The sequence below is a fragment of the Erythrolamprus reginae genome, chromosome 2 (genome assembly GCF_031021105.1).
Source record: "Erythrolamprus reginae isolate rEryReg1 chromosome 2, rEryReg1.hap1, whole genome shotgun sequence".
Taxonomy (NCBI): Eukaryota; Metazoa; Chordata; class Lepidosauria; order Squamata; family Dipsadidae; genus Erythrolamprus; species Erythrolamprus reginae.
In genome coordinates, this window is record NC_091951.1 from 136,444,079 (window position 1) to 136,470,790 (window position 26,712).

The window sequence follows — 26,712 nt, forward strand, 5'->3', positions numbered from 1 at the left end:
CCTTGTCCAAGTAGGGCTGCAACTGGTGCACCAGGCAAACTTGGGCAAACGCCCTCTTTGCCACAGCCAAAAGGTGGTACTCTAATGTTAGCTGTGGGTTGAGGAGGAGGCCCAAGTTGAACTCCCTCTCTGAGGGGGTCAATAATTCCCCCCCAGGGTAATGGACGGACAGATAGAATTGTCCTTGGAAGGCAATACCCACAGCCACTCCATCTTGTCAGGGTTGAGTTTGAGCCTGTTGACACCCACCCAGACCCTAACAGCCTCCAGGCACCGGCATATCAATTCCACTGCTTCGCTGACTGGACATGGGGTGGAGATGTAAAGCTGGGTATCATCAGCGTACTGATGATACCTCACCCCATGCCCTTGGATATCCAAAGGGCGGGGGCCAGTGGGTGGGTGGGGCTACATTTGGAGTATAAGATGCACCCAAATTTTCAGCCTCTTTTGAGGGGGGGGGGGAATCAGCGTACTATTTTCATCTTGGTATTTTAGCTGATAGATACTTCGTGGTATCTTTAAGAAATACATGATATTATTTATCAAAAAGGTTTCAAGCTTGAAATTAAAATTTTGATTTTTGTTAGGCTTTTGAGTCATGGTTTTAATCTGCTGGGACAAAATTGTTTTTGTCAATATTAAAATATTGATCACTTTTTTCACTTTGGATTGATGTTTCACTTCTCAAATGATGGAGTTATGCAAAACCGAAATATAATTTCACTAGGCCCATTTCAAAATAAATGTTAATGTGCCTTGAGTTTTTTAAACAGTAATGAGAATAGTTTCTCTATTTTGGAAAATTAAGACATTTCAGTTTTATTAAAGTAACAATCTCAATGATGAAAGGACTCCCAAACTTTCTAAAATTGCAAAAACCACCTTGCTAATTTCTTTGTAACCTCTTCTCTGGTAATGAAACATACTTCTGTAACATATACAGTGGGGAATACATGGAAATAACAAATAGAACCATGCCTATATTCATGCATACAGCTTCTTCTGATGTTGAAGCAAATACATGAATATTTGGGGGTGGGAAGAATGCAACGAGGCTAAATATTGTAATGCTCTTTTGCATTACATGTGAATAACCTGAGCAAATATATTGCATAAAGAAATCTTACATTAATTACAGAGGTATATTCTCACATACATTTTAAACAAACTTCCCATTCATGTGGTCTTATGCACAATTCAGGGGATGAGAAGTCTTAACCATTCACCTAGAATTTTGAGCAACTGATTTCAATCAAAATATTAGCTTTCATTGCCTGAAGGACATTCCCTGACTTTTGTGGTGCTTTTCTTGTTCACCTGCCTCCCACCTTACCTGCGTATAGAATATCGCTGCAGGGTGTAGGAAATTCTGAATTTGTAATTGCTGAGAAAGATGCTTGTATGGTCTACAAGCATTTCGGAAACCTGCAATTTTACAGTAATTAAGTCAGAGTTATAAAAGCTCTTTTATGTTTACTGTATTTGCAAGATATTCTTGCCTATGGTTTAAGTGAGCATAGTTTATGTAACCATGGTTCTGAGTTTATACCATGCACTGAGCTATCAACTAAGCACACTGGGTTGCACAATATGCTAAATAAACTATAATATTGTTTAGTTTATGGTTCAGAATGTTGTGTAAATACAGCCTATTAAAATGTTATCTTCTCTGTGTTCAAGAGAAAAACTTATCTTGAATATTGCCTGTTTTCTAGGAATAGTGAAATCAGCTGAGTTTGTACAACACATTAAGTCATAAATCCTGACATACAAAAAACAACACTTAGACTCATACAATACGCTACAGCAATGATGGCGAACTTATAGCACCAGTGCCACAGGTGGCATGTGGAGCTTTATCTGCTGGCATGTGAGCCATTGCCCTTGCTCAGCCCAACGAGCATGTGTATGTTGGCCAGCTGATTTTTGGTTCTCATAGAGGTTCTGGGAGGGCATTTTTGGCTTCCAGGGAGCCTTCAGAGGGATGGGGAATGGTGTTTTCACTCTCCCCTGACTTCAGGGAAGTCTTTGGAGTCTGGGGAGGGCTAAACATGAGCCTACTGAAGTTGGGAAACAGGCTGTTTCCAGCCTCCAGAGGGTTTCCAGGGGGCAGGGGGAGCTGTTTTCGCCTTCCCCAGGCATTGAATTATGGGTGTGGGCACTCATGCATGCACGATAGCACAGGCCCATGCTTTCGGCACTCGAGGAAAAAACGGTTTGTCATCACTGCACTACAGAAATGGCAAGGGTTATTTTGGTTTAGGGTGATTCCTAATCCAATCACAAAAATATAACTGTGAACTGTGCCAGAGGTGACACGCAGAACCCTCTCTGTGAGCAAGTGAGTTGTCACCTCGTGCCGGCTAATTGCTTTTTGGGTCTCTGCCATGAATGTATAGGGGGCGGGCTATGTACCTGCGCATGCAAGCTCCCTGTGCACGCATGTGTGGGAGTGGAGTGCATAGAGGGGGCATGCAGGTATATGCAGGAGGCATGTGGGGGGCTGTATAAGCATTGCATTTTGGGGGTTCAGGTGCTTTGGGCACTTGGTCCAGAAAAGGTTAGTCATCACTGATCTAGATCTCAATGTTATTTGTGTTCACATGGCATACTTACCTATAATCATGTTTTAATCATGTTTTCTTCAGTTTTATGGATTTGTAAAACATGTTGAACCACAGACAAGTCATAACTTCATCAAATGTTTTCTGTTGAAAAGTAGTAGTTTATGGCAGGATGTGTTGCACATACACAGTCAATAGCTGAGTTCTGAGGAGGAAACTGGGTTGTTGTTTTTCCCACACAAAGCATATTCAGTTAGTAATCTAGAATTGATTAGCTCCCGCAAAGCTCATGTTAGTAATATATAATAAACGACTCTGAAAATATATTTTTCGTTTGAAAGATGCATTCAGTACTTATACAGAACAGTAGAACATAATGTAAATCAGTTTAAATAGGAAAAAAAAGACAAAAAGACACTTGCTGCCAATTTGGAAAGTTGAGAGTTCAATCCTAGGTAACAACAGAGGTTTCTTTGATGAGGTGCAAAGAAAAATATCTGCTGCAGACTCCCAATAGGAGTCATCATGTCTTCAGTTCGGTATGTATGTGTTGTTTGGTTTTAAAATATGATAGGGTTTTATATGCTTCTTTTTTAATACAGTATTAGATTTGTTTTGCTGTAATATTGTTTTTTATTATTGTTGTGAGCCGCCCCAAGTCTTCGGAGAGGGGCGGCATACAAATCTAATAAATTATTATTATTATTTAATACATGCTAACTATCTCATTTGAAGTGAGAAATAGATATATAATTAACACTCTATTATAGCACATTTCATTTTTATATATTGTTTTATCTTTTTTGTGGTATTATGCTACAGCTTTATCTCATCTGATTTTTCAAATTTTGTTGGTCATTGACCAAACAAGCATTTAAATTTTGTAATATACATATATTTTCTTGGGCTCATTTAACTTAATGATTGATCCATTCCTCAAATTGAGATGAGAACATTTGGCAAACAGAGAGATAGTTTTCCAGACAATAGAGTTCTTGGAAAATATATAGATCAGGAAAGCTATATGGTCTTATTGTTTTTATATTAAGGGGCGTACATAAGTGCACTGATGTGCCTATCGTCCCCTGTCCAATTCTCTTTTCTTACCCCTTTTATCTTATATATTCTCTCCTCTATATATATTCTCTTCCTATCCACTTCCCTTCTTTTTACTTCCTATCTTTATATATATATATTCCTAATGTATATTCTCTCTCATATGTATTGTATATTGGACAAAGAATAAATAAAAATAAATAAATAAAAATATAACCTGCTGCAAGAGTTTCACAGAGATGCTACCTAGAAATCTTTCAAACGAAGTCCATGTAAGTTCAGAGGTTGCATCCCATACCTATTGACTTAAGAAAACGCGATGCTGAAAGGAAAAGGGCTTGTTTTTGGACCGACATGTACATGAAATTCCAGTACATAAATTTTATTCTGTGCAACGAAGAATCATTCATAACTGCAATGTACTTGAATCTTAATCATACCGCTGTTTATCGCCATTCGCCGCAAATGTTTCCAGATACGAAGCAGTTAATTGCAACTGGCTCATGGACCCGATTCAAGGCGACGTTTTGAAAACAGGCGAACAATTGGACTTTCCTTGCTTGCTTCGTCAAACAAAAAGTGGCGTTTCCTTCACTTTTTTTGACTCTCTAGGCGACTCGTCCGCTGCCCCGTTTCTATTGGCTGGCAGGATGTCAGCTGATCTTTACCCAGTTACTTTCAACATGGCGCCGGCAGTATAAGCTGGAACGTGGACATTAGTTAGGTTGGTTGTGCTAATTCCATCCCCGATTCCTTGGGAGATATTTTATAGTTTAACTCCGATTCATTTGTTTGATGCTTGGCCCGATCCAGCTAATAGCAAAGACAGAAACGTTCGAGGTCGGTGTTATCTCCATCCGAGAATCCCGATTTCAGCCCTCCAGCTGCCTCGCCTCCACGTATTTGCAGCTACATGTGAAGACTTGTGGAGGAATATATGTTTATTTTATTTTATTTATTTATTGTTAGAGTTGAAAGGGACCATGCAGGTCATCAAATCCAACCCCCTGCATGTTAGTCTACAGTTTATTGAAAATGTCAGATTGGCTGTAAAGTAACTAAAATTAATGGAGTAAAAAAAATTTCATTTCTCTTATTTGCATGCTATTCCAGTTACAATTAAAAAGATTCTTGATGTCAGGATAAACTGTTTCTCAAAAGGTGGAAGTTTAAATGCCCGGGCCACATCTCTGAGATGGGTGGTGGTGTTTGCGTGCTTCCAGTAATTTTTGATTAGTCATTCCTGCTTCTAATATCAAGTACTGATAGTATTTATCTAAATTGTAATTGAGAAATAGTATTGCAAAAATAAGTTCACGATAAGGTGACCAGATTTTAACATTGGTAAAGTGGGACCCCATTGATGGGGGTGGGGTGGGTGGTGGTGGAGCTGTATTTTCCTCCCTCTTTCTTTTTCTCTCTTCCTTCCTCTCTTTTTTCTCTATCTCTCCCTCCTTCCCCCTTCTCTCTTTTTCTCTGTCTACCTTCTTTTCTATCTATTTCTCTCTTTCTTCCTCCCTCTTTCTCTCTCCCTTCCTCTCTTTTTTCTCTTTATCTCTCTTCCTCCCTCCCTTTCTATTTCTCTCCCTTCCTCCCTCCCTCTTTCTTTCTCTCTTTCTCTTTCTTTCTCTCTCTTGCTTCCTCTCTTTTTCTCTTTTCCTTCCTCTATTTCTCTCTCTCTCCCTCCTAACCATCCTCTTGCTCTTTCTTTCTCTCTCTTACTTCCTTCCTCTCCTTTTCTCTCACTCTTCCTTCCTCCCTTTTTCTTTCTTTCTCTCTCTCCCCTTCCTTTCCCCTCTCTTTCTCACTCCCTTTCTATTTCTCTCTATTTCTCTCTCCCTCTTTTTTCTCTATTTCTTTCTTTCTCTTTCTTTCTCTGTCTTCCTTCCTTCCTCTCTTTTCTCTCTTTTTCTCTTCCTCCCTATCCTCTCTTTCTCTTTCTTTCTCCCTCCTTCCCTCCCTCTCGCTTTCTTTCTCTCTCCCTCCCTTCCCCATTATTTCAGTAAGGCCAGGCTCAACAAAGGGTCGAAATCGAGAGTCTGTTTTAAGGTCACGCCGCATTCCATAGCCAAGTCAGAGAGGGGGTGGAGGAAGAAGAGGAGGAGGAGGAGGGGAAAGGAGAAGGGGCTCAGCAGTTGAGCCGCCTGGGCCTTTTTCACTGAAGGAGCCGGCCACAAGAACTGACACGGGAGGCGGAGGAAGAGGAAAACTTCCGGAGCTGCTGAGGCCTGTCAAACGCCCGGTTGTGCCCGGGGAAGACAGGGAGCAACACTCCGCAAGGCTGTTTGAGGAGGCTGCGAGCCTCCTGGCTCCTTGCGGTGCCGGCTGCTATGGTAGTTCCTGAACACCATTCTGGGCTCGCGCTCTGCAGAATACCCCATCCCAAGTGCTGCCTTTGACCAACCAAGCCACGGTCAGCATGGCTTAGTTGGGGCAGGGGTGGGGGCAGGGAAAAGACCACTCTACCAACGAAGAGGAGGAGGAGGGGCAGAATTGAAGCATGCCCCTTCCCTTGTGCGCTCCCCCCGCTGCTGGCCACCCCCCTTCTTCCATTCCAAAATTGGGACATTTTTGATATGCTGTGGGACACGGGACAAATTATTAAAAAGCGGGACTGTCCCACCAAAAGCGGGATGTCTGGTCATTTTAGTTTATGATCACTTATCTAATCAGGCACACCCACCATCAGCCCAGCACTCTGTGAGCTGCACTGGCTGCCGATTGGTCTTCGAACACAATTCAAGGTGTTGGTTATCACCTATAAAGCCTTACAAGGCATTGGACCTGATTATTACTGGACTGCCTTCTGCCTCACATATCCCAGCGACCGGTTAGGTCGCATAGAGTAGGGCTCCTCCAGGCCCCGCCGGCTAAAGAATGCCAACTGGCATGGAGGAGAGCCTTCTCTGTTGCAGCCCCAACCCTCTAGAAACAATTCCCCCCCAGAGATTCGCACCACCCCTACTCTCTTTGCCTTTCGAAAGGCATTAAAACACACTATGCTGTCAGGCCTGGGAACTGTAAGCCTCACTCTGGCCATTTGTATGAAAGTGGTATGATTGATTGTTTTAATAGTGGATTTTATGTGTTTTTCTAATGTTTTAACTGTATTTATTATCTACTGTGTTTATTTTTATCATTGTAAGCTGCCCTGAGCCTGCGAAGAGAAGGGTGGCCTATAAATATAAATAAGTAAGTAAGTAAGTAAGTAAGTGTTATAGTAGGTGAATATAATATGAGATACTCTGCCCTTGGGAGCTGTGTTTAAATATAGACAGAAGTGCTGAATTATAAATATTTGGAAATTCAGGGTATTTGCAGTAAAATTATATTTCTTTTCTTTTCAGAGAATACCGGTACTTTAAGGAAACTGATGACAAATAAATGTCTTTGAGGATTTGGCTGAGACTTGCCTTAGTTTCATATAGGAATGAAGGGACTCTAACTGCAATTTCAGTCAGAAATCAATCTTTTAACACAAGCAAGGAGAGTAATCAGAATCAAGTCATAGAAACAGAGAGCTGTAATCTGGAGCAAAATATGGCTCAGTCACCTACAGTGAGTACAAGTGGTGGCAGTGAGTCAACAGAAAATGGTGAGAAAATAATCACAGAAGGAAAAGCAAAAGTGATTTTCCCAAATGCCAATGAAGTGTTCTATAACCCTGTCCAAGAGTTCAACAGAGACCTTACGTAAGTAGTGAATAGGATAAGTTCACAAACTATTGGCTGAATGAATGAAGTTGGAATGAAGTAATGATGGAAGAGTATCCCTTTGATTTGGGGGGGGGATATAGTTGTAGCAGCAAATTTGAATGAATTTGGAGTTACATTTATGCTGAAAATATCTGTATCTGAGAAAAAAGGGATATTCTCCTGTGATTAGCTTCAGAAGATATATTTGAGATCTATCTTGCATGTTTTAAGATTATTTTCATTAGCAAAGGGGTTCTGTCTGTAGTTTTCACTTTCTAAAAAGTCTTGGGAGGAACTGCTACTTACTGCCACAGGAATCCTCAAGGGGACTAGCTATGTATTCGAGCATATCTACAACTTTTCCTTATTGAAGATGTGTTTTGTAAAAACGATTTTAGTGTTCCATTTCATGGACTGATAGGGCTGTAGGAATCCTTAATGTTCACTTTTCTTTTTCTTTGTATTTTTTTTTTAAAAGAGAGTCTCAATTGCTATCAAATAGCAGAATGTGTTTGCTTAGAACAGAGATCTGCAACCTTAGACATTCAAAGCAGTGGTGGGTTGCTACCAGTTTGGGTGAGCCGATGGCAGAAATTTAGCCCCGTTCGCTGAACTCGTAGGGATGGCCAGTTTACCATGCCCTGTAACTAGTTCCCCAGTCGCTGCTGCCTGAAAGCGCCTGGCAACGAACCCTCTGCGCAAGCATCCATGGAGGCAGTGAGAGGAATGTGGGAAGATACACCCCAGTCAGTGTCTCAGGGCGGAGAAAGTTGCGTGTCTCCCCATATTCCTCTCATTGCCTCCGTGGCTGCTTGCTGCTCTTATACTTAAACTTAGCATGCTGTACAATGAGGGAGACAGCATCTGGGTGCCCTCCTCCTCCTCCTCCTGGTGTCCATTATCATGTGGAACATTGGCTACATTACAGCCAGACAGCCCAACCAGGGTGCGGAGAATCTCCCCCAGTGGCCAAGGTGCACACAGCACCAACAAGTACAGGAAAAAGGCAAGTAGAGGGGTAGTTCACTCTCGCTCTGGAATATGGGGCAAGTCGCCCGTCTTTTCTCAGGGCAGGGAAAGGGGAGGAGAAGGGCCACTCAGTGGTGGGATTATCTGACAGGGAGCTGCAGTAAAGGGCCCGAAGAGCAGCCTCTAGAGCAGTGAGGGTGAACCTATGGCACAGGTGGTACGCAGAGCCATATCTGCTGGCACACGAGCCGTTGCCCTAGCTCAACTCCAACATGCATGTGTGTGCCAGCCAGCTGTTTTTTGGCTCATACAGAGGCTCTGGGAGGAGGGTGTTTTTGGCTTCCAGAGAGCCTCCAGGGGGATGGGCAACGGCATTTTTACCCTCCCCTGGCTTCAGGGAAGCCTTTGGAGCCTGGGGAGGGTGAAGCACAAGCCTACTGGGCCCACCAGAAGTTGGGAAACAGGCTGTTTCCGGCCTCCAGAGGGCCTCCGGGTGCAGGAGAAGCTGTTTTTGCCCTCCCCAGGCATTGAATTATGGGTATGGGCACTTGTGCATGTGCGATAGTGTGCGGGCAAGCTCTTTTGGCCCCAGAGGAAAAAAAGGTTCACCATCACTTTTCTAGAGTTTCATGTTGCTGATATTGTCATAGTGCATAGGTTTAGCAAGTTTCAATTACGATTTTGTTTTGCACTTTTCAGTGTAATTTTTATTAATAATGACAGTCCATTATTGTAATGTAAAAGGAACAATATGGGAAAATGTTCATTTAGTAAGTGTATTTTCAAATGTATAATTTAATACATGTGTGAAACTTTGAGCAATGCAATGAGATTCAAAGTCAGTTCTTGCAGCTAAATACTAAGAGTTCTGGACTGATTTGCTGAGCAAATGATTTCAGTATAACGTTATTAGTGCAACATTGCAATCTATATGGAGTTTGTTTTTAGATGCAGAAAAATATAAATACTGTATAAAATTGGAAAGTGAAACTTGTGGGCTATTTGATTCATTGAAGTAGTTTCCTAAGTATGTAATGCTATATATCAGGCAAATTGATGTTACATGCTGCATAAAATAAAGTTAGTGTGTTATTAATAGAGGTAAGCAAACAGTAGATCAGAAATCAATTTCTGGTATACTACATATCACCTGATGCTTATGTGCATTTTATAAAAATTCCTTGAAATTGGTATAATTGAGCAGTAATGATGCAAATTACATATTTTGAGTTAATTAATAACAGTATAAATAAGTGCTGTTATTTAGCTATAAAAACATCTGCCTCCACACTCAAGTTTTTAAAAGCTATCGATGTAGCACAGATGTAATAATACTTTATTAAAGTTATGTGCCATTTAATTAATTAATTTATTAGATTTGTATGCCGCCCCTTTCCAAGGACTTGGATCAGCTTCCCAGCAATATGAAAACAGTGGTATGAAAGAAGAAATATATATGTAGTTAACAATAACTTACTTGTCTTCTTCTTAGACCTAAGAAGTGATGTTGATTTGTCATTTTATTTGAAAGAGTTTCTGAAATGATTGATAGTTTAGAATGCTGAATTATGTAATGATCTTTTGTAAAGCCACACATTCTTGAAAAGACTGCATGTATGTACAATAGATAGATAATCTTTTGTATATTCTGGCACATTAAACTTTGTAATATGTGCTGGGGTTTTTTCATTTTTAGGTGTGCAGTTATTACTGAATTTGCTCGTCTGCAACTCTCATCCAAAGGAATTAGGAGTGAGTGGCAATGCTTTCATCCCTATTCCATCTAAGGTCCATCAGGTGAAAACAGAGATATGTAAGAAGCAAAATGTAGATACCCACTTTTATTGTTTTGTAGCAATTCAGCTGGTGGGATTTGTTTTCCTGCCTGCAAAGAAAGAACGAGTAATTTTTTTAAAATAAAACTCATAATTTGGATTTAACAAGGCAGTATTTTGATTTCTTTCCTCAGATTATTAGAACAGGGGTTTTGTTTAATGGCTGTGAAGTGAAATAAGCAGACCCACATTTAATTTTTAGAAACTGTCTCCAGAATAACAATATAGAATGTTTTAGTCTTCTGTAATTTGTTCTTGTTGCTTTCTAGCTGTTTTATAGTTTTTAAAAAGATCAACTGCAGTTTAAATTCACAGTAACTGAATTTAAACATGCCTGGGATAAACATATATCCATCCTAAGATAAAATACAGGAAATAGTATAAGGGCAGAATAGATGGACCATGAGGTCTTTTTCTGCCGTCAGATTTCTATGTTTCGATGTTTCTATGTTTCTATTTACATAATTGAAATTATGAGTAGGATTTTGAAAGTGTAGCTCTCCATACACCTGTAAGCATGTTTAGGTTTTCAGTAGTGTCAAAATTAAACAGAAGAGGGAGCCTGGCAGTTATATTTATAATAGGTTGCTCTAATTTGGAGAAAGGAGCTGGATATTTGATAATTACAGTGTTCCCTCGATTTTTGCGGGTTCGAACTTCGCGAAAAGTCTATACCACGGTTTTTAAAAAATATTAATTAAAAAATACTTTGCTGGTTTTCCCCCTATACTGTACCACGGTTTTCCCCACCCAATGACGTCATATGTCATTGCCAAACTTTCGTCTGCTTTTAATAAATATTTTTTCAAATAAACTTTAATAAATAAACATGGTGAGTAATAATTTAAATGGTTGCTAAGGGAATGGAAAATTGCAATTTAGGGGTTTAAAGTGTTAAGGGAAGGCTTGTGATACTGTTCATAGCCAAAAATAGTGTATTTACTTCCGCATCTCTACTTCGCGGAAATTCGACTTTCACGGGCAGTCTCGGAACGCATCCCCCGCGAAAAGCGAGGGAACACTGTATAGAAAAAGATTTAAGGACTGAGCATTTGTTCATACAAGATACCAAGGGTGTTTTCATCTGCTCCATCTTTTTTCTCCAGTTGCAGTCCCTGGGGAAGAAAATACCTCTAAAGTGATTGTTGATCTCTCTGAAACGGAAAAAGATAGCTCGGAACAACCAAACTATAATGATGCTACAGATGAGGAGACTACTACAGTTGCAAAAGTGGATGAAGTATGCCAGGTATTGTATCTATGTTTCACATTAGGATTTTCAGGGTGGATTGGATGAACTGCTCCATTGGCCATTACCAGTCTGTTGTCCAGATATATTTGACCTACATTTTCTATCATTGGCATCGTGGTCAGAATGCAGTATTGCAAGCAAACTCTGCCCACTGTCAGGAGTTTGATCCTGACCGGCTTATGATTGACTCAGTCTTTCATCCTTTTGAAGTTGGTGAAATGAGGATTGTGGGAGGCAATATGCTGACATTGTAAACTGCTCAAAGAGTGCTGTAAAGGACTATGGAGTGGTGCTGTTGCTATTGCTATCATTCACAACTATCACAATGTTTGTTCTTGGTGTGAAATTGCTTTCTTTCTTTCTTGCTTACTTTAATTAATTAATTAATTAATTAATTAATTAATTATTAGAACAGTGATGGGCTCCTACGGGAACGGTCAGGTACGCAGTACCAGTAGCAAAACTTGAAGCTCCACCCCAGAGCACCCCATTTGCATTGAAAGATGTTGAAACAAAATGCATAAGCCATGCCCACAATGTGGTAGTAAACTTTTTGGTAGCCCATCACTGGATTAGAAGTACTATTTTTTAATCCAGGTGACGAGAATAGTAGGGAGTGGGGAGGCAGCACTGGCAGAAGTTATACATCTAAGATAATCTTGTCTTAGATTAAAATTAATGATATAATAATAAAAGCTTTGGCAAGATGACAGGATAATAGAAAGAAACTGTCAGTCTGTTCCAATAAATGACATTTAGAATTACAAATAGTTCACTCAGGGAAAGGAAAAGAAAGGAGGAGAGGGAGTAGAAAGGTAGGAGGAGACAGAAAGTGGAGAGGTTGGAGAAAGAAGGGGTAGAGAAAGTTAAAGAAAGCATAGGGGTGAGGAGAAAAAGGGAAAAGAAAGCTGAGTGAATAGAAAATGGAAGTTCAGAATGGCAGATATTGATAGTATTTGGATTGAAATCAAAGCAAGATATTTTTGGTGTCTTTTAATTAATATGTTTGGTTTATATGGATGTAATTATTTGATGTATGGTGGAGAAAAATAAAAATATTTTTTACATAGAAAAAGAATCTAGGACTTTGGAATAGTTGCTCATTTCGGCATAACTTGAAGCAGTGTTTTTCAACCAGAAACATGGTCAGGTGTGCCGCGAAGAAGGAAGCTCAGGTTCCAGTCTCGCAACTTTTTGCTGAGAGAGAAAGTGAGAGTGAGAGAGAGAGAAAGAAAGAGAGAGAGAGAGAAAGAAAGAGAGAGAGAGAGAAAGAAAGAAAGAGAGAGAGAGAGAAAGAGAGAAAGAAAGCAAGAGAGAGAAAGAGTGAGAGAGAGAGAAAGAAAGCAAGAGAGAGAAAGAAAGCAAGAGAGAGAAAGAAAGCAAGAGAGAGAAAGAAAGCAAGAGAGAGAAAGAGAGTGAGAGAGAGAGGAAGCAAGAGAGAAAGAAAAGAGAAACAGAGAGAAAGTAAGAGAGAGAGAAAGAAAGCAAAAGAGAGAGAGAGAAAAGGAGAGGGACAGAGAAATGAGCAAAAAGGGGAGGAAAAAAGAGAAATGAGAAAATGATTGAGACAGAGAATGAGAGGAAAGAAAGAGAAACAAAAGAGAGCAAAGTTACTCTTGATTTAAAGCATATGATAAAAAGCACCCAAAGAATAGAGAGAAAAAACCCCCAGCCCTCACCTGTTTTGCAAATGGTTCAAGAGCGTGTATACACACACAAGGGTGGGGAGGAGACGGATGGAAAAAGAGAGGAGAGTGTCTTAGGGTGTCATTTTGTGTCATTTTGGTTGGTGGTGTGCCCCAGGATTTTGTAAATGTAAAAAATGTGCCGCTGCTCAAAAAAGGTTGAAAATCACTGACTTGAAGCATTCAAAGGGTCCACTTTAAGTTACGATGCAAGCTTCTCTTTGTTTTGAGCATGGAAAGTGATTGGACACCACAAAACACTTAGGAAAGACACATTCTGAACACATTCTGTCTATTTAATATTCTTGAAAATCCCAGGGCCACTTTGGAAGTTGAAGCATGGATGATCCAAATAGTTTCAAGTCAAGTATTGAGCTTTTAAAAAATTAGTTCCAACATTTATTTCAGTTTTTCTTTAATTTTTTTCCTGCCTTTTACAGGAGGGGCTCCAAGTGCTGGAGGCTCTGGCTGCATCTGGACTGCGTTCCATCCGATTTGCAAAGGAAGTGCCTGGAATTCACAGTGTGGTAGCTAATGATAATTCTTCTAAGGCTGTTGAGTCCATCACTCAAAACATTAAGTTCAATGGCGTGGAACACCTGGTGACTCCAAGCTTGTCAGATGCTCGGTTAGTAAACTTCTATACAAGAGAAGGATTTCTTTTTTTCCCCTTTAATTCCCTTGATCACTTAACTCTTGCTTTGAGAAAGAATTTTTGTTTTTAATAGTAACAATGGGAGTTAAAGAAGGACAAGCAACTTAGATTTCACTTACCCACTTTTAAATACTTGACTGACTTATGTTCTGTAATATGGAATAACTTATTCAGTGAGTCTTGGGGAGTGATAATAATACAGGGTGGATAAAAATTGGTGATTTATTTTAAAAAAAAATACACCAAGATTTTTAAAAATTTAAATTGGAAGGTTTTTAAAATTTAAATTGGATTTTTTTGATTTTTATCAAATTTATTTTAACAAAATGTTTTTGGAATAAAAAAATCTATCTAAATATAGTTTTCTATTTAAGATACATTAATAGTTTAGTTTATTCAGCATGAAATGGAGCTTAGTTATGTAACATGAGGCTGTATATTCTGCAGTATTAGGACTGTTGGTGATCAAGAGCAGGTCAGAAGAGGAGCTGGGCAGAGATGACAATTGTTCTTTAAAAATTATGATTTAAATCAAGTTGATTTAAATCGAGCCTTCTTACTATCATTAAATCATGATTTAAATCAACTTGATTTAGATCAAATCCACCCTGTAATAATATTTTTATTTTCTCATTTTTTTTCTCATTTTTTCTCATCTTTCTCTCTGGTGCGAAGGCAGCTCGCCCTCCTGTGGCGGACCTTGGAAAGCGCGCAAGCATCTCCTATAACAGGGCTGGTACCTTGGCAAGCCAAACTACTACTATTCCATATATTATTGCAATAGGAATACCCTCATCATCTCGAGGTTCGATTACTGCAATGCTCTCTACATGGGGCTACCTTTGAAAAGTGTTCGGAAACTTCAGATTGTGCAGAATGCAGCCGCGAGAGCCATCGTGGGGCTTCCAAGATTCACCCACATTTCTACAACACTCCGTGGCTTGCATTGGCTGCCGATCAGTTTCCGGTCACAATTCAAAGTGTTGGTTATGACCTTTAAAGCCCTACATGGCATTGGACCAGAGTACCTCCGGAACCACCTGCTACCGCACGAATCCCAGCAACCGATAAGGTCCCACAGAGTTGGCCTTCTCCGGGTCCCGTTGACTAAACAATGTCGTTTGGCGGGCCCCAGGGGAAGAGCCTTCTCTGTGGTGGCCCTGGCCTTCTGGAATCAACTCCCCCCGGAGATTAGAACTGCCCCCATCCTCCCTGTCTTTCGTAAACTACTCAAGACTCACTTATACCGCCAGGCATAGGGGGGTTGAGACACCTTTCCCCCAGGCTCTTTTATATTTTGTTTTATGTTTGGTATGAATGTGTTGTTTGGTTTTTTAAAATAATAATAGGGTTTTTATATGTTTTTTTAATATTAGATTTGTTCTACTATAATATTGTTTTTATTGTTGTGAGCCACCCCGAGTCTTCGGAGAGGGGCGGCATACAAATCTAATAAATTATTATTATTATTATTGTTGTTGTTGTTGTAGTGTCCTGGCTACTGCAACAACATGATATGCTAATAATAATAGGTATATACTACTCTTAAAATCAGGAAGATTATATGACTTGACGCAGAATTGCCACTTGTGTAGGTCTGGGAAAGACATCTGAATCACAGGTGAACAGAAATGATAAACGGGTCCTGTACTTCAACTGTATTTCTAATTATCTCATTCTTTAATTCTGTCATCTGGGCACAATGTCTGTGTATGGCTTAAAAAATAAGAATACACAAAGGAGTTTTATTTTCCAGAATTCCCATCTTTTTCTGTTCTTCTCTACAGTTGAAAACAGCCGTCCTTTATTGAGCAAATTATTCATCTACTCCCCTCTTCTGTAGAATTAAGCTGGATAAACATCTCTGATTTGCATTAGATATGTATTCATTGGCCTAATCTTTTGCTGATGTGGAATCATATTAAGGGTATGCTTTATATTGAACACAATCTCTATATGAGCAGCCAGATAGCTAGGGAAAATAGCTGATCCTCCATTTTAGGTAGTTTTCTGTGTATGCCAAATGTTTTAGCATAGAGAAGGATTAAGTGGGCTTCCTTTTCAATGGAAGCCCACATCTACTGTTTCATAGAATTTTCTGCTTCCTCTTTTCTAGCTATGGGAGGTGCCATATCTAATCACTGTCAATCACCATCTCTCTTTCTCTCTCTCTTTTTATCTCGGGCAGGATGCTGCTATATCGCAAAAAGGCAGCCAAAGAATTCTTTGACGTTATTGATCTGGACCCGTATGGCAGCCCTTCTGGTTTCTTGGATGCTGTGGTGCAGTGTGTGAAGGATGGAGGTGGGTTGGTAGTTTCCCCCCCAGTTCTAAGCATTGTTATCAATAGTGAAAAAGGGGCTGGTCAGAATACTGGGTTTTTTCCCTAGATAATTTTCTCAATAAACGCTTCCACTTTTTTCTTTACTGCAAATTGAAATAATAACAAACAACATGGATTTCACATTGTAAGATTTCCCCCCCCCCTTTTTTTTGTAAAATATGTTTACTGTATTAGATATATACATTAAAAACAGGGTACAGAAAAGTAAAGGGACTATATATAATATACATTCTAGCAATTATAGTTTACTTATATAACGTGTGAGTGGGGAAGGAGAAAGGAAGGAAGGGAAAGGGATTTAAAAAGAAGGGAAAGAGATACAAGAGGAGGAAGGATAGAAAAATAGAGCAAGAAAAGAGTGGTAAGCAGAGTGTGGAGGGCCAGCGTTAGAGCTGGGGCTTCCATGTTTTGCGGCCTGTGGTTTAAGCATATAGGTGGTGTAGATTTTCCTGACGTTTTATCCATATGTATTTGACGTAGTTGCTAGTGCCAACATTTATCAGTGGTTTAAGGGTTTGTTCATTCAGTTTCTTTGTAGTTCAAAATTTGTGTCGATCGATGTTTACAGTTTATGGTTTCAATTTGATATTATGATTCATGTCGTAGTTTACTGGTTTTACACGTTGTTTTAGTTGGACATTTTTCTTGATGTATAATTTTTAAGTAGTTTCTTTTTTTTAATCAATGGTACCATTTGTCCCATGCTTTGTAGAAATCAGTAAGATTTTTTTTCTAAAATGAGGTACTTCTTTAGCCATATCTTGACTCCTGATCAGTAGGAAATAGTGATGTTCCAAAGGTTATAAACTGCTTAAGAACGATTGAGACATATATTCATTTATTAAATTTTTATCCCACCTTTATTACTTTATAAGTAACCCAAGGCAACAGACATACACAGTACTACTTCTTCCTCTTGTTTTCCATCACACAACAACAACCATATGTCAGGGAAGTTGGGATGAGAATGACTAGCCTACTGTCACCAAGACAGTTTTGGTGCCCGGGGCAGGACTAGAACTCAGTCTCCTGATTTTAGGCTAACCACTAGGAAAAACAAGCTCCCAAAGTGAACATTACACAGTGAAAAGGAAAAAAACTGGGACTCTAGAGTCTGGAATTGGGCTTGAGGCATTTTATACTGGCAAATAATATTGCTGTCACTTATGTCCCTAAAGGTTTCTTAATATAAGAGCCTATAAGGTAAACTGGCTTTTTTTGGAGAGAAGGAAGTAGAATTGCACTGGCTCAGCCGTGGGCAGATGTAGAGTGAAACCTTTGGCACATGCTCATTGGCCTTGTCTCTTCCTCGTTTGTGCCTTAAGTATGTTTGGGAGAAGTGCTGGTTTGCATTTTTTTCTGCATTTTACCTCCCAACAGGTCTGCTGTGTGTTACGTGCACTGACATGGCTGTATTGGCTGGGAAATTGGGCGAGACATGTTACAGCAAATATGGAGGCGTGTCCATCGGCACCACCTGCTGTCATGAGATGGTGAGTAGGAGGGAGTGCCAGGCAGTGAGATGCTTACATTCTATTGCCGTGTTTTTTTCCTGCTTGTTATTCCGCTTAAAAGGAAATTATTTCTTCCTGAACCAGCAAGGACAGTTAGCAGTGATTAGTAAAGCCTTATAAGTACGGCAGTACTGGAGTTGAGAAAGAATAGAATGGGAACATGACAAGCTGTGAGCAATATACAAAGGTCTTACGTATCCTTTGTAAAGTTAGCCATATTGTGCCAGCACCCAAAGGTCAAGGGAACTGCTGCACTGTCTGTTTCTTTCAGGCCCTACGAATTATCCTGCACAGTCTGGATCTCCGTGCCAACTGCTACCAGCGCTATATTGTTCCACTGTTGTCTGTCAGTGTCGACTTTTACATCCGTGTGTTTGTTCGAGTCTTCAGTGGACCATCCAAGGTCAAAGCTTCTGCTAGGTGAGCACCTGCTTTTCCTGCTCTGCTTCCCCTGCAGAGGAAAAAACATCACGCCTGCTTGCTTTCTAACGGTTCCCAATTTGTTGCATTCCCAAGGAGGCTGTCCAATACAGCTGGCATGACTCAAAGCTGATACCTGGGCATTTCCTTCTTTGCCCTCTCTAGTTTTCTAACAACTCTTCTTTTCTTTCTCTTGGCAGCAAACAGGCCTTGGTTTATAACTGTGTGGGCTGTGGATCATTTCATATCCAGAGACTTGGCAAGATGGTCAGCGATGGCAAAAAGTAAGAGTTCATTTTACAGTTTTGATAGCGTTTCCTTTATTCTTCTGCCTAAATCACTTTTAGTGTATACATTTTTTCCCCATGCTAGATATTTTCTCCTGCACTGATCACAGCAGAAAACTAATTTCCCATTTTAATAAGTATTGCTTTTTTAGTTGGAACTGCTAGTTGGCTTCCCATCTTTCTTTTTCCTTTGAATTTTTTTAAAAAAATGTTAAAATCCCCCCCCCCCCCAATCTATCAGAAGCGCATGAGGTGGAAAATAAAAAAATATGAAAACATACACAGAAAGAGGTATCTGTTAATTGCAAGGCCAAAAACGATTTAGTACGCTGTTTGTCCAAGAAAAAGATGATCTCATGTTTAAGATAATCCTACAAGTGAGGAAGGGAGGGAGGGGGGGTGGGAGAGAGAGAATTCCATGTTTGGCCATGGACTTTTAGACAGCCTGTGCTTGTAACATAGCTACCCTGAGTCCCCTGGAGAAAGCAAACCCACCTGTTATTCTGATCTGCTTCTCTGTATAACCCAACAGCTTCAACTATAAGTCTGCTTGTGGCCCCCCTGTAGGTCCATCCTGTGAACATTGCCATCAGCACCACCAGGTGAGCCGGGACAATATATAGTCTCATGACTTGCCTTACATCAGGGGTGTCAAGTGTGAGTCTTATACCCCTGCCTTACATGCTCTTGGAGAAGTGTTTATTCCCAAACTGATATTTCCTCCTCCTCTTTGTCCTGCAGCTGGCCGGCCCCATGTGGGCAGCACCGCTTCACGATTTGGATTTTGTCCAGCGAGTCTTGTCAGCAGTTGAGAGTAACCCAGGCCGCTTTCAGACAAATCAACGGATACAGGGCATCCTGAGCATGGTAATGGAGGTGAGTATGATAGCCGTTGGTAGGGCAAATAGGGCGGCTCTTTTTTCAGAATATTCCCCAGAAGGTGTCATCAAGTAGTGGAGAGCTAGCCAGCAGATTGCCAGGTTTTGCAGGCAGCATTGCTGCGTTCAGCCTTAAGACAGCCTTCCCCATTGCAAGGCAGTAGTGTTCAAGCCATGGTCTGGGTTTTTGCAAGGCTATTGACATCTTTTTTATGAGACAATAGTGAATGAGGTTACCTAATGTTGTGGTTCCGTCTGGGGCCCCTCCGGGAACGGCTGAACTTCTGTCGGTTTCTGGCTCAGAGGGGGAGGATGAGGAACAGGAGGGGCAGGCAGACGAGGAGGTGGAATCGCAGGCAGAGGAAGAGGGGGAACAGCCAGAGTCCCCCCAGAGGGAGCTCTCCCCAGCAAGCAGCCTGGATTCCTTAGAGGAAAATGCACAAGCCATAATAGATCTGCGACAGAGAAGAGCTACACAGAGAAGGGAACAATTAGTTAGGTACTTTCAGCATTAAAGAGGCAACAGCTGGGTTTGGGTGTGGTGCTCTCTGGAAAGGATAAAAGGCAGACCCACCCTTCCTGGCTTGTGGAGTATTATCTTTGGGAGTCTTGGGACCTGGCTGTGAACTTTGGCGTCTTGGAATCCTGGTTTGTGACCTGGAGTACTGAAACCTTGGGAGAAAAAGGTGGGGGTCTTATGCTCTACAGTGGTGGGTGTGCCAGCAAGAAGCTTGCTGTATTGTCTGGACATCAGGACTCTGCTGTAAATTCTTATAGTCTGTCTGTTAGGAAGAACAGATTGTTCTCTGTGTTTATTTTTCCAGTTATAAAATACTTTTGCTTTTACCAGAGTGTCTGGCTGTATTTTTCCAGTTGGTGTAGAGGTCTGGGGAACCCAGACAGAACACCTAAAAGGGAGCTTCTTCTAGTAAGCTTAAAAAGTGCCTTATGAATGGATCATTTGTTGAAAGCAGAACGTGACCAAAACACGGTTGTAGTAATAGATACGCTGTCAGGATTTCAAAACGGCTGAAGCTCCAAAATGGCTGAAGCTCCAAAATGGCTGAAGCTCCAAAATGGCTTCAGTCAGACCAGCTTCAAGGTTGACTTGTGCCTCTTCTGTAACCTCACTAGAATAACCTCCCTGTATAATTAAAGCCTGCTTTCCTCTGCATGTAGGAACTACCGGATGTCCCTCTCTATTATACCCTTGATAAACTCAGTAAAACCATCCATTCTAACAGTCCTTCTCTACTACAGTTCAGGTAAGATGAACTTGCTAATTTGCACCTATATCTTGTATTTAACTTTAAAAAGGAACATCCTAAGATATGTTGTGGATGTGGTGATTGACAGGATTTCCTTGCAATTGCTGGTAAAGCCAAAGTTTGAATGCCATTGTGATATTGAGGAGACTATGAGGTTTTACTACCAATAGTTGTGCATTAATCAGGAGCTTGCTAAGAGTCTCACTGTTTTTTTTTTTAGTAAGTTATCTGGTCTTGTGAATCTCTGAATCTTTTCAGACATAAACAGAATAGTCATCATATGCAGATGGCTCAGGCCCCATTGCCTGACAACATGCTGTTTGAAAGATTCCTTCTCCAAAACTGTGGTTGACTCAAGGATAAATTTTAATTTAGATGATTTGAATTACCAGCCCTGGTAGTGCAGTGATTAGAATGCAGTATTGCAGATAACCTCTGCTGATTGCCAATTGCTAGCAGTTCGGCAGTTCGATTCTGATTGGCTCAAGGTTGACTCAGCCTTCCATCCTTCAGAAGTTGGTAAAATGAGGAATCAGATGGTTGGGGAAAATATGCTGACTCTGTAAACCGCTTAGAGAGGGCTGCAAAGCACTGTGAAGCGGCATATAAATGTAAGTGCTGTGGCTATTGCTATTGAAAACACAGCTGCTCATGGTCTCTTGCATGCTATATCATGTGATTTTTAAGAATATACAAAGAGTACATTTCCTAGGAAAGTAGAGAAGAAGTTGTAAAACAAAACAAAACACCAAGCTACAGCATTTAAATATCAAGTATAGTAGTACCTCTAGATACGAGTTTAATTCGTTCCAGAACACAGCTCGTATTTTGATCAACTCGTATCTGGAACGAATGCTTTAGCCTTTGTTTTTCCCTGCCGAGATAACCAGAAGCAAGGTTTCTTGCGCCACCTAGTGGAAGCTTGGCTCGTATCCCAAATTTGAGCTCGGGTGTCGAACAGAAATTTCGCTCCCGTCGTGGCTCGTAACTTGGAATACTCGCATGTGGAGCAGCTCGTATCTAGAGGTACTACTGTATAGGGGAAAAAATAGATTTGACAAAATAGGAGTCTCATGTTTAGATGATGGTTACAATTTCCCTACTGACTCAAACAGAACGCTGACCTGTCCCAATTGGTCAGGTTCCTTAGGGGAGTTATGGCATGTTTTAAGTTAAGCCTTCTCTGAATTCTTTTTCAGATCAGCTCTTCTTCACGCTGGCTACCAAGTGTCGCTTTCTCATGCCTGTAAGAATGCTATAAAAACAGATGCGCCATCATCTGTGCTTTGGGACATTATGCGCTGCTGGGTGAGCAATGGTCTTAATCAGAAGTGGGTTTCACTTATCTTCGCCACCAGTTCGGAACTGTGAATGCGCACATGCCGTGCTTAGCTCATGTGCAGATAGTCTGTGATGGGGGGGGGGGGGGGCGGAGCCTCCCGCTGCCACCTCTACTAGTTCGCATGAACTGGGGCGAACCGGTAGCAACCCACCACTGATCTTAACATTCATATAAGGGAGCATTTTTTAAGGCTTTTGCCATTATATAACAATTATGGAGGCCTCTTTAAGGCTATTCCAGGCATCAGTATTCTCATAGAGGTAATTTCTGGTTTTTCCTCTTCTCTAGTTTTTAGGCAAAGTCAATCGGCTTAAACTAATTTATTTCTGCAAACTTTAATAAATGTTCAGTATAAGGTAGCTCTACAAGATTTTTTTAAAAAACACCACCAATCCGAGATATCCATTTTACAGTTGGTTGCCTTTCCTCTTGTCTACACCCTTCCTCTATCAGTGTTTCCCAACCTTGGCAACTTAAAGATATTTGGACTCCAAGCAAATGCTGGCTAGGGAATTCTGGGAGTTGAAATCCAGATACAGTAGTACCTCGTGATACGAACCCCTCGCAATACGAACCCCTCGTGATACGAACCCGGGGTTCGGAAATTTTTTGCCTCTTCTTACGAACTTTTTTCAGCTTACGAACCCACAGCAGATCGCAAAATGACGCTCTGCTGCGTGCCGCTGCCCAGCTGTCACCTTTTAAAACAGCCAGGGGGCTTCTTGGCGTTCTCCCGAACCGAAACCCGAACTTTTCGGGTTCGGGTTCGGGAGGCCACTGAGAAGCGCCGCCGCCCGGCTGTCACTTTCTGAAACAGCCAGGGGGCTTCTCGGTGTTCTCCTGAATGCCGAACCCGGGGGTTCGGGTTCTGGAGGCCGCTGAGAAGCGCCCAGCTGTTTCAGAAGGTGACAGCCGGGCGGCGGCACTTGGCGGAACGCTGTTTTTGCGATCGGCGGTGGTGTTTTCGGCCGATCTGGAGGCTGGAAAGGAGGTGGGTAATCCCAATAGAGAATTCCATGGGTGGAGCTCTGACGTCAGGAAGACGTCCGACCGTTTTAAAAGGTGACAGATTTTGTTCTCTTTTTGCATGCATTAATCGCTTTTACATTGTTTCCTATGGGAAACAATGTTTCGTCTTACGAACTTTTTGCCTTACGAACCTACTTCCGGAACCAAGTAAGTTCGTAAGACGAGGTAATATTGTACTGTATCTTCAAGTTGCCAAGATTGGGAAACACTGCGTCTAGGTCATGCCTGAAAAATTTGTGGCCTATGGGCCGGATTCGTCACAAACTAGCCATGCCCATGCGTGGTTTAGCAAAAGGAAAAAAATCACAATATGTCATGTGACGATGCCATGACAATGCGAGTTTGATACCCCTGATCTGGGCTCTTTTTAAGATTAAACTGCTGTTCCTTCTCTTCCTTCTGCCCATCCCTACTTCTAGGAGCAACTCAACCCTGTGAAACGAGAGCGCCTTTCAGAGCACAGCCCAGCTGCTCACATCCTTTCCATGGAACCCAAGTAGGTGATTGTCACATGGTAGAACTGGGCTTTGAGATAAGTAAATGTGGATTTTGAGCTGAGAAACACATTGCTTTGGGTGCAGGATATTAAAAGCCTGGATTGTTTGAAGGCAGAAATCTAAAGTTTCTGAAGGCAAAAAGAAAGCAAACAAAAAAACAGCCTCTCTCTGGGGGAGATGGGTGGTGAAGAAGTTTGATAAATTAAAATAAAATAATAAAATAAAAAAGACATACATACATACATACATTGTTGTTGCTAGTCGCGAAGTCATGTCCAACCCATCGCGACCCCATAGACACCATTCTTCCAGACCTTCCTGTCCTCTACCATTCCCCAAAATCCATTTAAGCTCATGCCTACTGCTTCAGTGACTCCATCCAGCCACTTCAGTCTTTGGCGTCCCTTTCTTCTTTTGCCCTCAATCTTTCCCAGCATTAGGCTCTTCCCCAGTGAGTCCTTCCTTTCCAATACCTTCTCAAACTATTTCAGTTTCATCTTCCGAATCTGGCCTTCTAAAGAGCTGTCAGGGTTGATCTCTAGGACTGACCAGTTTGATCACCTTGCAGTCCAAGAGACTCATAAGAATCTTCTCCAGCACATACATACATACATACATACATGTACAATGCAGCTACGTGAGCAATCATGGGATTCCCAAGGTATGCCCATGTTACACCGACACTCCGCAGTCTGCATTGATTGCCGATCAATTTCCGGTCACAATTCAAAGTGTTGGTTATGACCTATAAAGCCCTTCATGGCATTAGACCAGAATATCTCCGAGACCGTCTTCTGCCGCATGAATCCCAGTGACCTGTTAGGTCCCAAAGAGTTGGCCTTTTCCAGGTCCCATCGACTAAACAATGTCTTCTGGCGGGACCCAGGGGAAGAGCCTTCTCTGTGGCGGCCCCGACCCTTTGGAACCAGCTCCCCCTGGAGATTAGGATTGCCCCCACCTGCCTTGCCTTTTGTAAACTACTTAAAACCCACCTCTGCTGTCAGGCATGGGGGAATTGAGACATCTCCCCTGGCCTATATAGTTTATGCATGGTATGTTTGTGTGCATGTCTTGCTTTTAAATAAGGGGTTTTTAGATTTTTTTAATTATTAGATTTGTTATTATATATTGTTTTTTACTATTGTTGTGAGCTGCCCAGAGTCTACGGAGAGGGGCGGCATACAAATCTAATAAATAATAATAATAATAATAATAATAATAATAATAATAATAATAATAATAATAATATAATGTACACACATACACACAGAGGGAGGATGGCAGTAGAGAGAGGAGAATCTCCCAAGAGTTAATTTGAAGCTGTTTCTTTGCAGAGAAACATGTAACATACTAACTACTGACGGAACCTACTAAAAAGATTCCTGTGGGTTAGAATTCCAGCACACGTTCTAATCTGTCCCTCCTTCTTCCGACTTTCTATAAATTGTACAGGTTGCAGGCATCCTTTACTGTCCGAGCAGATGCTAACCCTAAATCACGAAAACAGAGACTCCGGCGCTTCCAGATGAATCCTGAGCCCTTCTGGGGGCCCAAATCAAGAGCAAAAGCAGGGTAAAGGGGTTTAAAAGGAATCGGTGGGGTGCTGGGAGGAAATCAGAACATCCAGATTCTAACTCTTCTGGGATTGCAAATTACACCTGTAAGATCTGAAGGGGGGAGAAAAGAGCTTTGTTTCTTCATTGTAAAACTGATCCCAGATGTATTGTTTGGGCTGCAAATCATAGTCTTGTTAATAGAAATGTTTGTCTTGGAAGATTGTGTAGCAAAGGGAAGGGCCTAGCTAATATCTTCCTCTGCATCTTGACTCCCTTCTCAGAAAATAAAACAGCTTACATGCATATACCATAGCTGCTAGCTCAGGCCCTTGGCTGATGTCACTATTACTTCTCCTTGCTGGGTGCAATCTAACTGTAGAAGGAGTTGTAGGCTAGTCCTCTTGGGTGCAGAAGCAGATGGGTGTCAATATTTTTACAGGGTTTGCTACAACTTCCCATTATGAGCCTTTTTGGTGCCCCATTAAAACCAAAGGGCAGCTGCCTTGGTTCGTGCCTAAATTACTTTTCTGGGTCAGGGGTGGGATTTCCTCTTGTCTGCAGGAAAAGAGAAAGTTACATCAAAACAAGAGGAAAGCCTGTGCAGAAGGGACTGATGATTCTCACCTAAAAAATTTTCCATGCAAGAGGTTCCGACAGGTAAGTGGCCATAGTTACTCTTCATGAGATGAATTCAAGTTTGTTGTGACAGCACAGGTCAAGGAAGAAATGTGATTGGCAGGTGATAGAAGAGGACTGCGACACATTGCTTCCTTTGGTTTCTAAAAATATTTAGTCATGGGATTGATATAGTTGGGTTATAGCATAGATGAGGACACTTGAATCTAAAGGAAATGGGGAAAGGAAATTACCTCTTCCTAGAGCATCTTTTGAGGTGACTGTACTAATGCAGAACCAGCGTAGGGTCTAAGCTTCCTGGGAAAGGGAAAAAAATGGATTGAGGGCTTCCTTCTCCATACAGGAGGTCTGGAAGCTGCAAGGGAAAGAAACAGAAAATATTCACCAAGGTTTGGGTTGTTTTTTAGCCACAAATAAGGAAGGACATAATGAGCAAGAAATATCTGCTCTACCTTAAGAGTGGCAGCCAGAACCAATAATCTTGCATATCTAGCCAGCCCATTTTAACCAATGTTATGATTAACAAATGACTCCTATTAAGTACCATGATGGCCTCTGAAAATAGATTGGGCTGCTCCCAAGTGTAAACTGGTCTACTAAACCGCTGCTTGCTTGATATTTTACCAAACTGTTCAGTTTAGGCAGATCTAAGGCAGCAGCAAAAATGTAAGTCTTTGTGGATGCAATTAAGACTATATACAATACAAACCATAGGCACACTGTAAAAAAACCCCTCCTTTGAAGACCTATTTTTGACTTCTGTATAAAATACTGTATTATATAAAAATGCTAAAGTTAATGCATAGTGAAATTAGCATAGTGATGATAGTGCTTCATGTAGGCAGGTTTTTTTTTAGCACTTATATAAATAATATAGGCTGGGTTAGGTGCAAGAATATGTCTTAAATAAGTTGTTTCCAATGAATGCCATTTTCATTTCCAGGGTGACTGCACCTTAGGGGACAAATGTTGCTACTCTCACGAGACAGAATGAATGAAACACCAATAACAGCAGTGTAACAAAAAAAAAAGGTCCTGAATGCCTGGTGTGATTTTTATTTTTGCATTTATAGGCAATCTTTATATTTTAATGACTGTCAAAATGTGCATGCTAATTAAATACTATTATCTTTTCATAATGTTTGAGTGTGTGATTGTTTGATACTGATGAGCGTATAGTTTTGACTCATTAGCATTTTTTGTAGGGCGCGGATTAACAACACCTAA

General features: G+C 41.0%; 2 protein-coding genes across 6 annotated transcripts in view; one reads left to right on the forward strand and one right to left on the reverse strand.

Moving 5' to 3' along the window:
• NACC1 (nucleus accumbens associated 1) overlaps window positions 1-4,192 on the reverse strand; it is a 63,882-nt gene extending 59,690 nt beyond the window's left edge. For both annotated transcript variants that reach the window (XM_070739525.1, XM_070739524.1), the window contains exon 1: window positions 4,064-4,192. In XM_070739525.1, coding sequence (XP_070595626.1) covers window positions 4,064-4,128 — 65 coding nt within the window. In that variant the 5' untranslated portion in view covers window positions 4,129-4,192. The remainder of the gene's footprint in view (window positions 1-4,063) is intronic.
• A 91-nt stretch (window positions 4,193-4,283) lies between these two features.
• Window positions 4,284-26,624, forward strand: TRMT1 (tRNA methyltransferase 1). 4 transcript variants are annotated; one of them, XM_070739534.1, is made up of 17 exons: window positions 4,284-4,347; window positions 6,971-7,315; window positions 9,984-10,039; window positions 11,229-11,371; window positions 13,500-13,687; window positions 15,903-16,018; window positions 17,439-17,551; window positions 17,844-17,992; window positions 18,193-18,276; window positions 18,812-18,881; window positions 19,021-19,155; window positions 20,337-20,422; window positions 21,625-21,733; window positions 23,216-23,292; window positions 24,746-24,865; window positions 25,386-25,506; window positions 26,429-26,624. In XM_070739534.1, the coding sequence occupies exons 2-17, from the start codon at window positions 7,008-7,010 to the stop codon at window positions 26,477-26,479; spliced, it is 1,926 nt and encodes a 641-aa protein (XP_070595635.1). In that variant the 5' UTR covers window positions 4,284-4,347; window positions 6,971-7,007; the 3' UTR covers window positions 26,480-26,624. The 4 variants fall into 4 exon arrangements, with proteins under 4 accessions (XP_070595635.1, XP_070595639.1, XP_070595636.1 ...); XM_070739538.1 differs by having other exon boundaries at window positions 4,318-4,636; XM_070739535.1 differs by having other exon boundaries at window positions 4,318-4,463.
• Window positions 26,625-26,712: the final 88 nt, after the last annotated feature.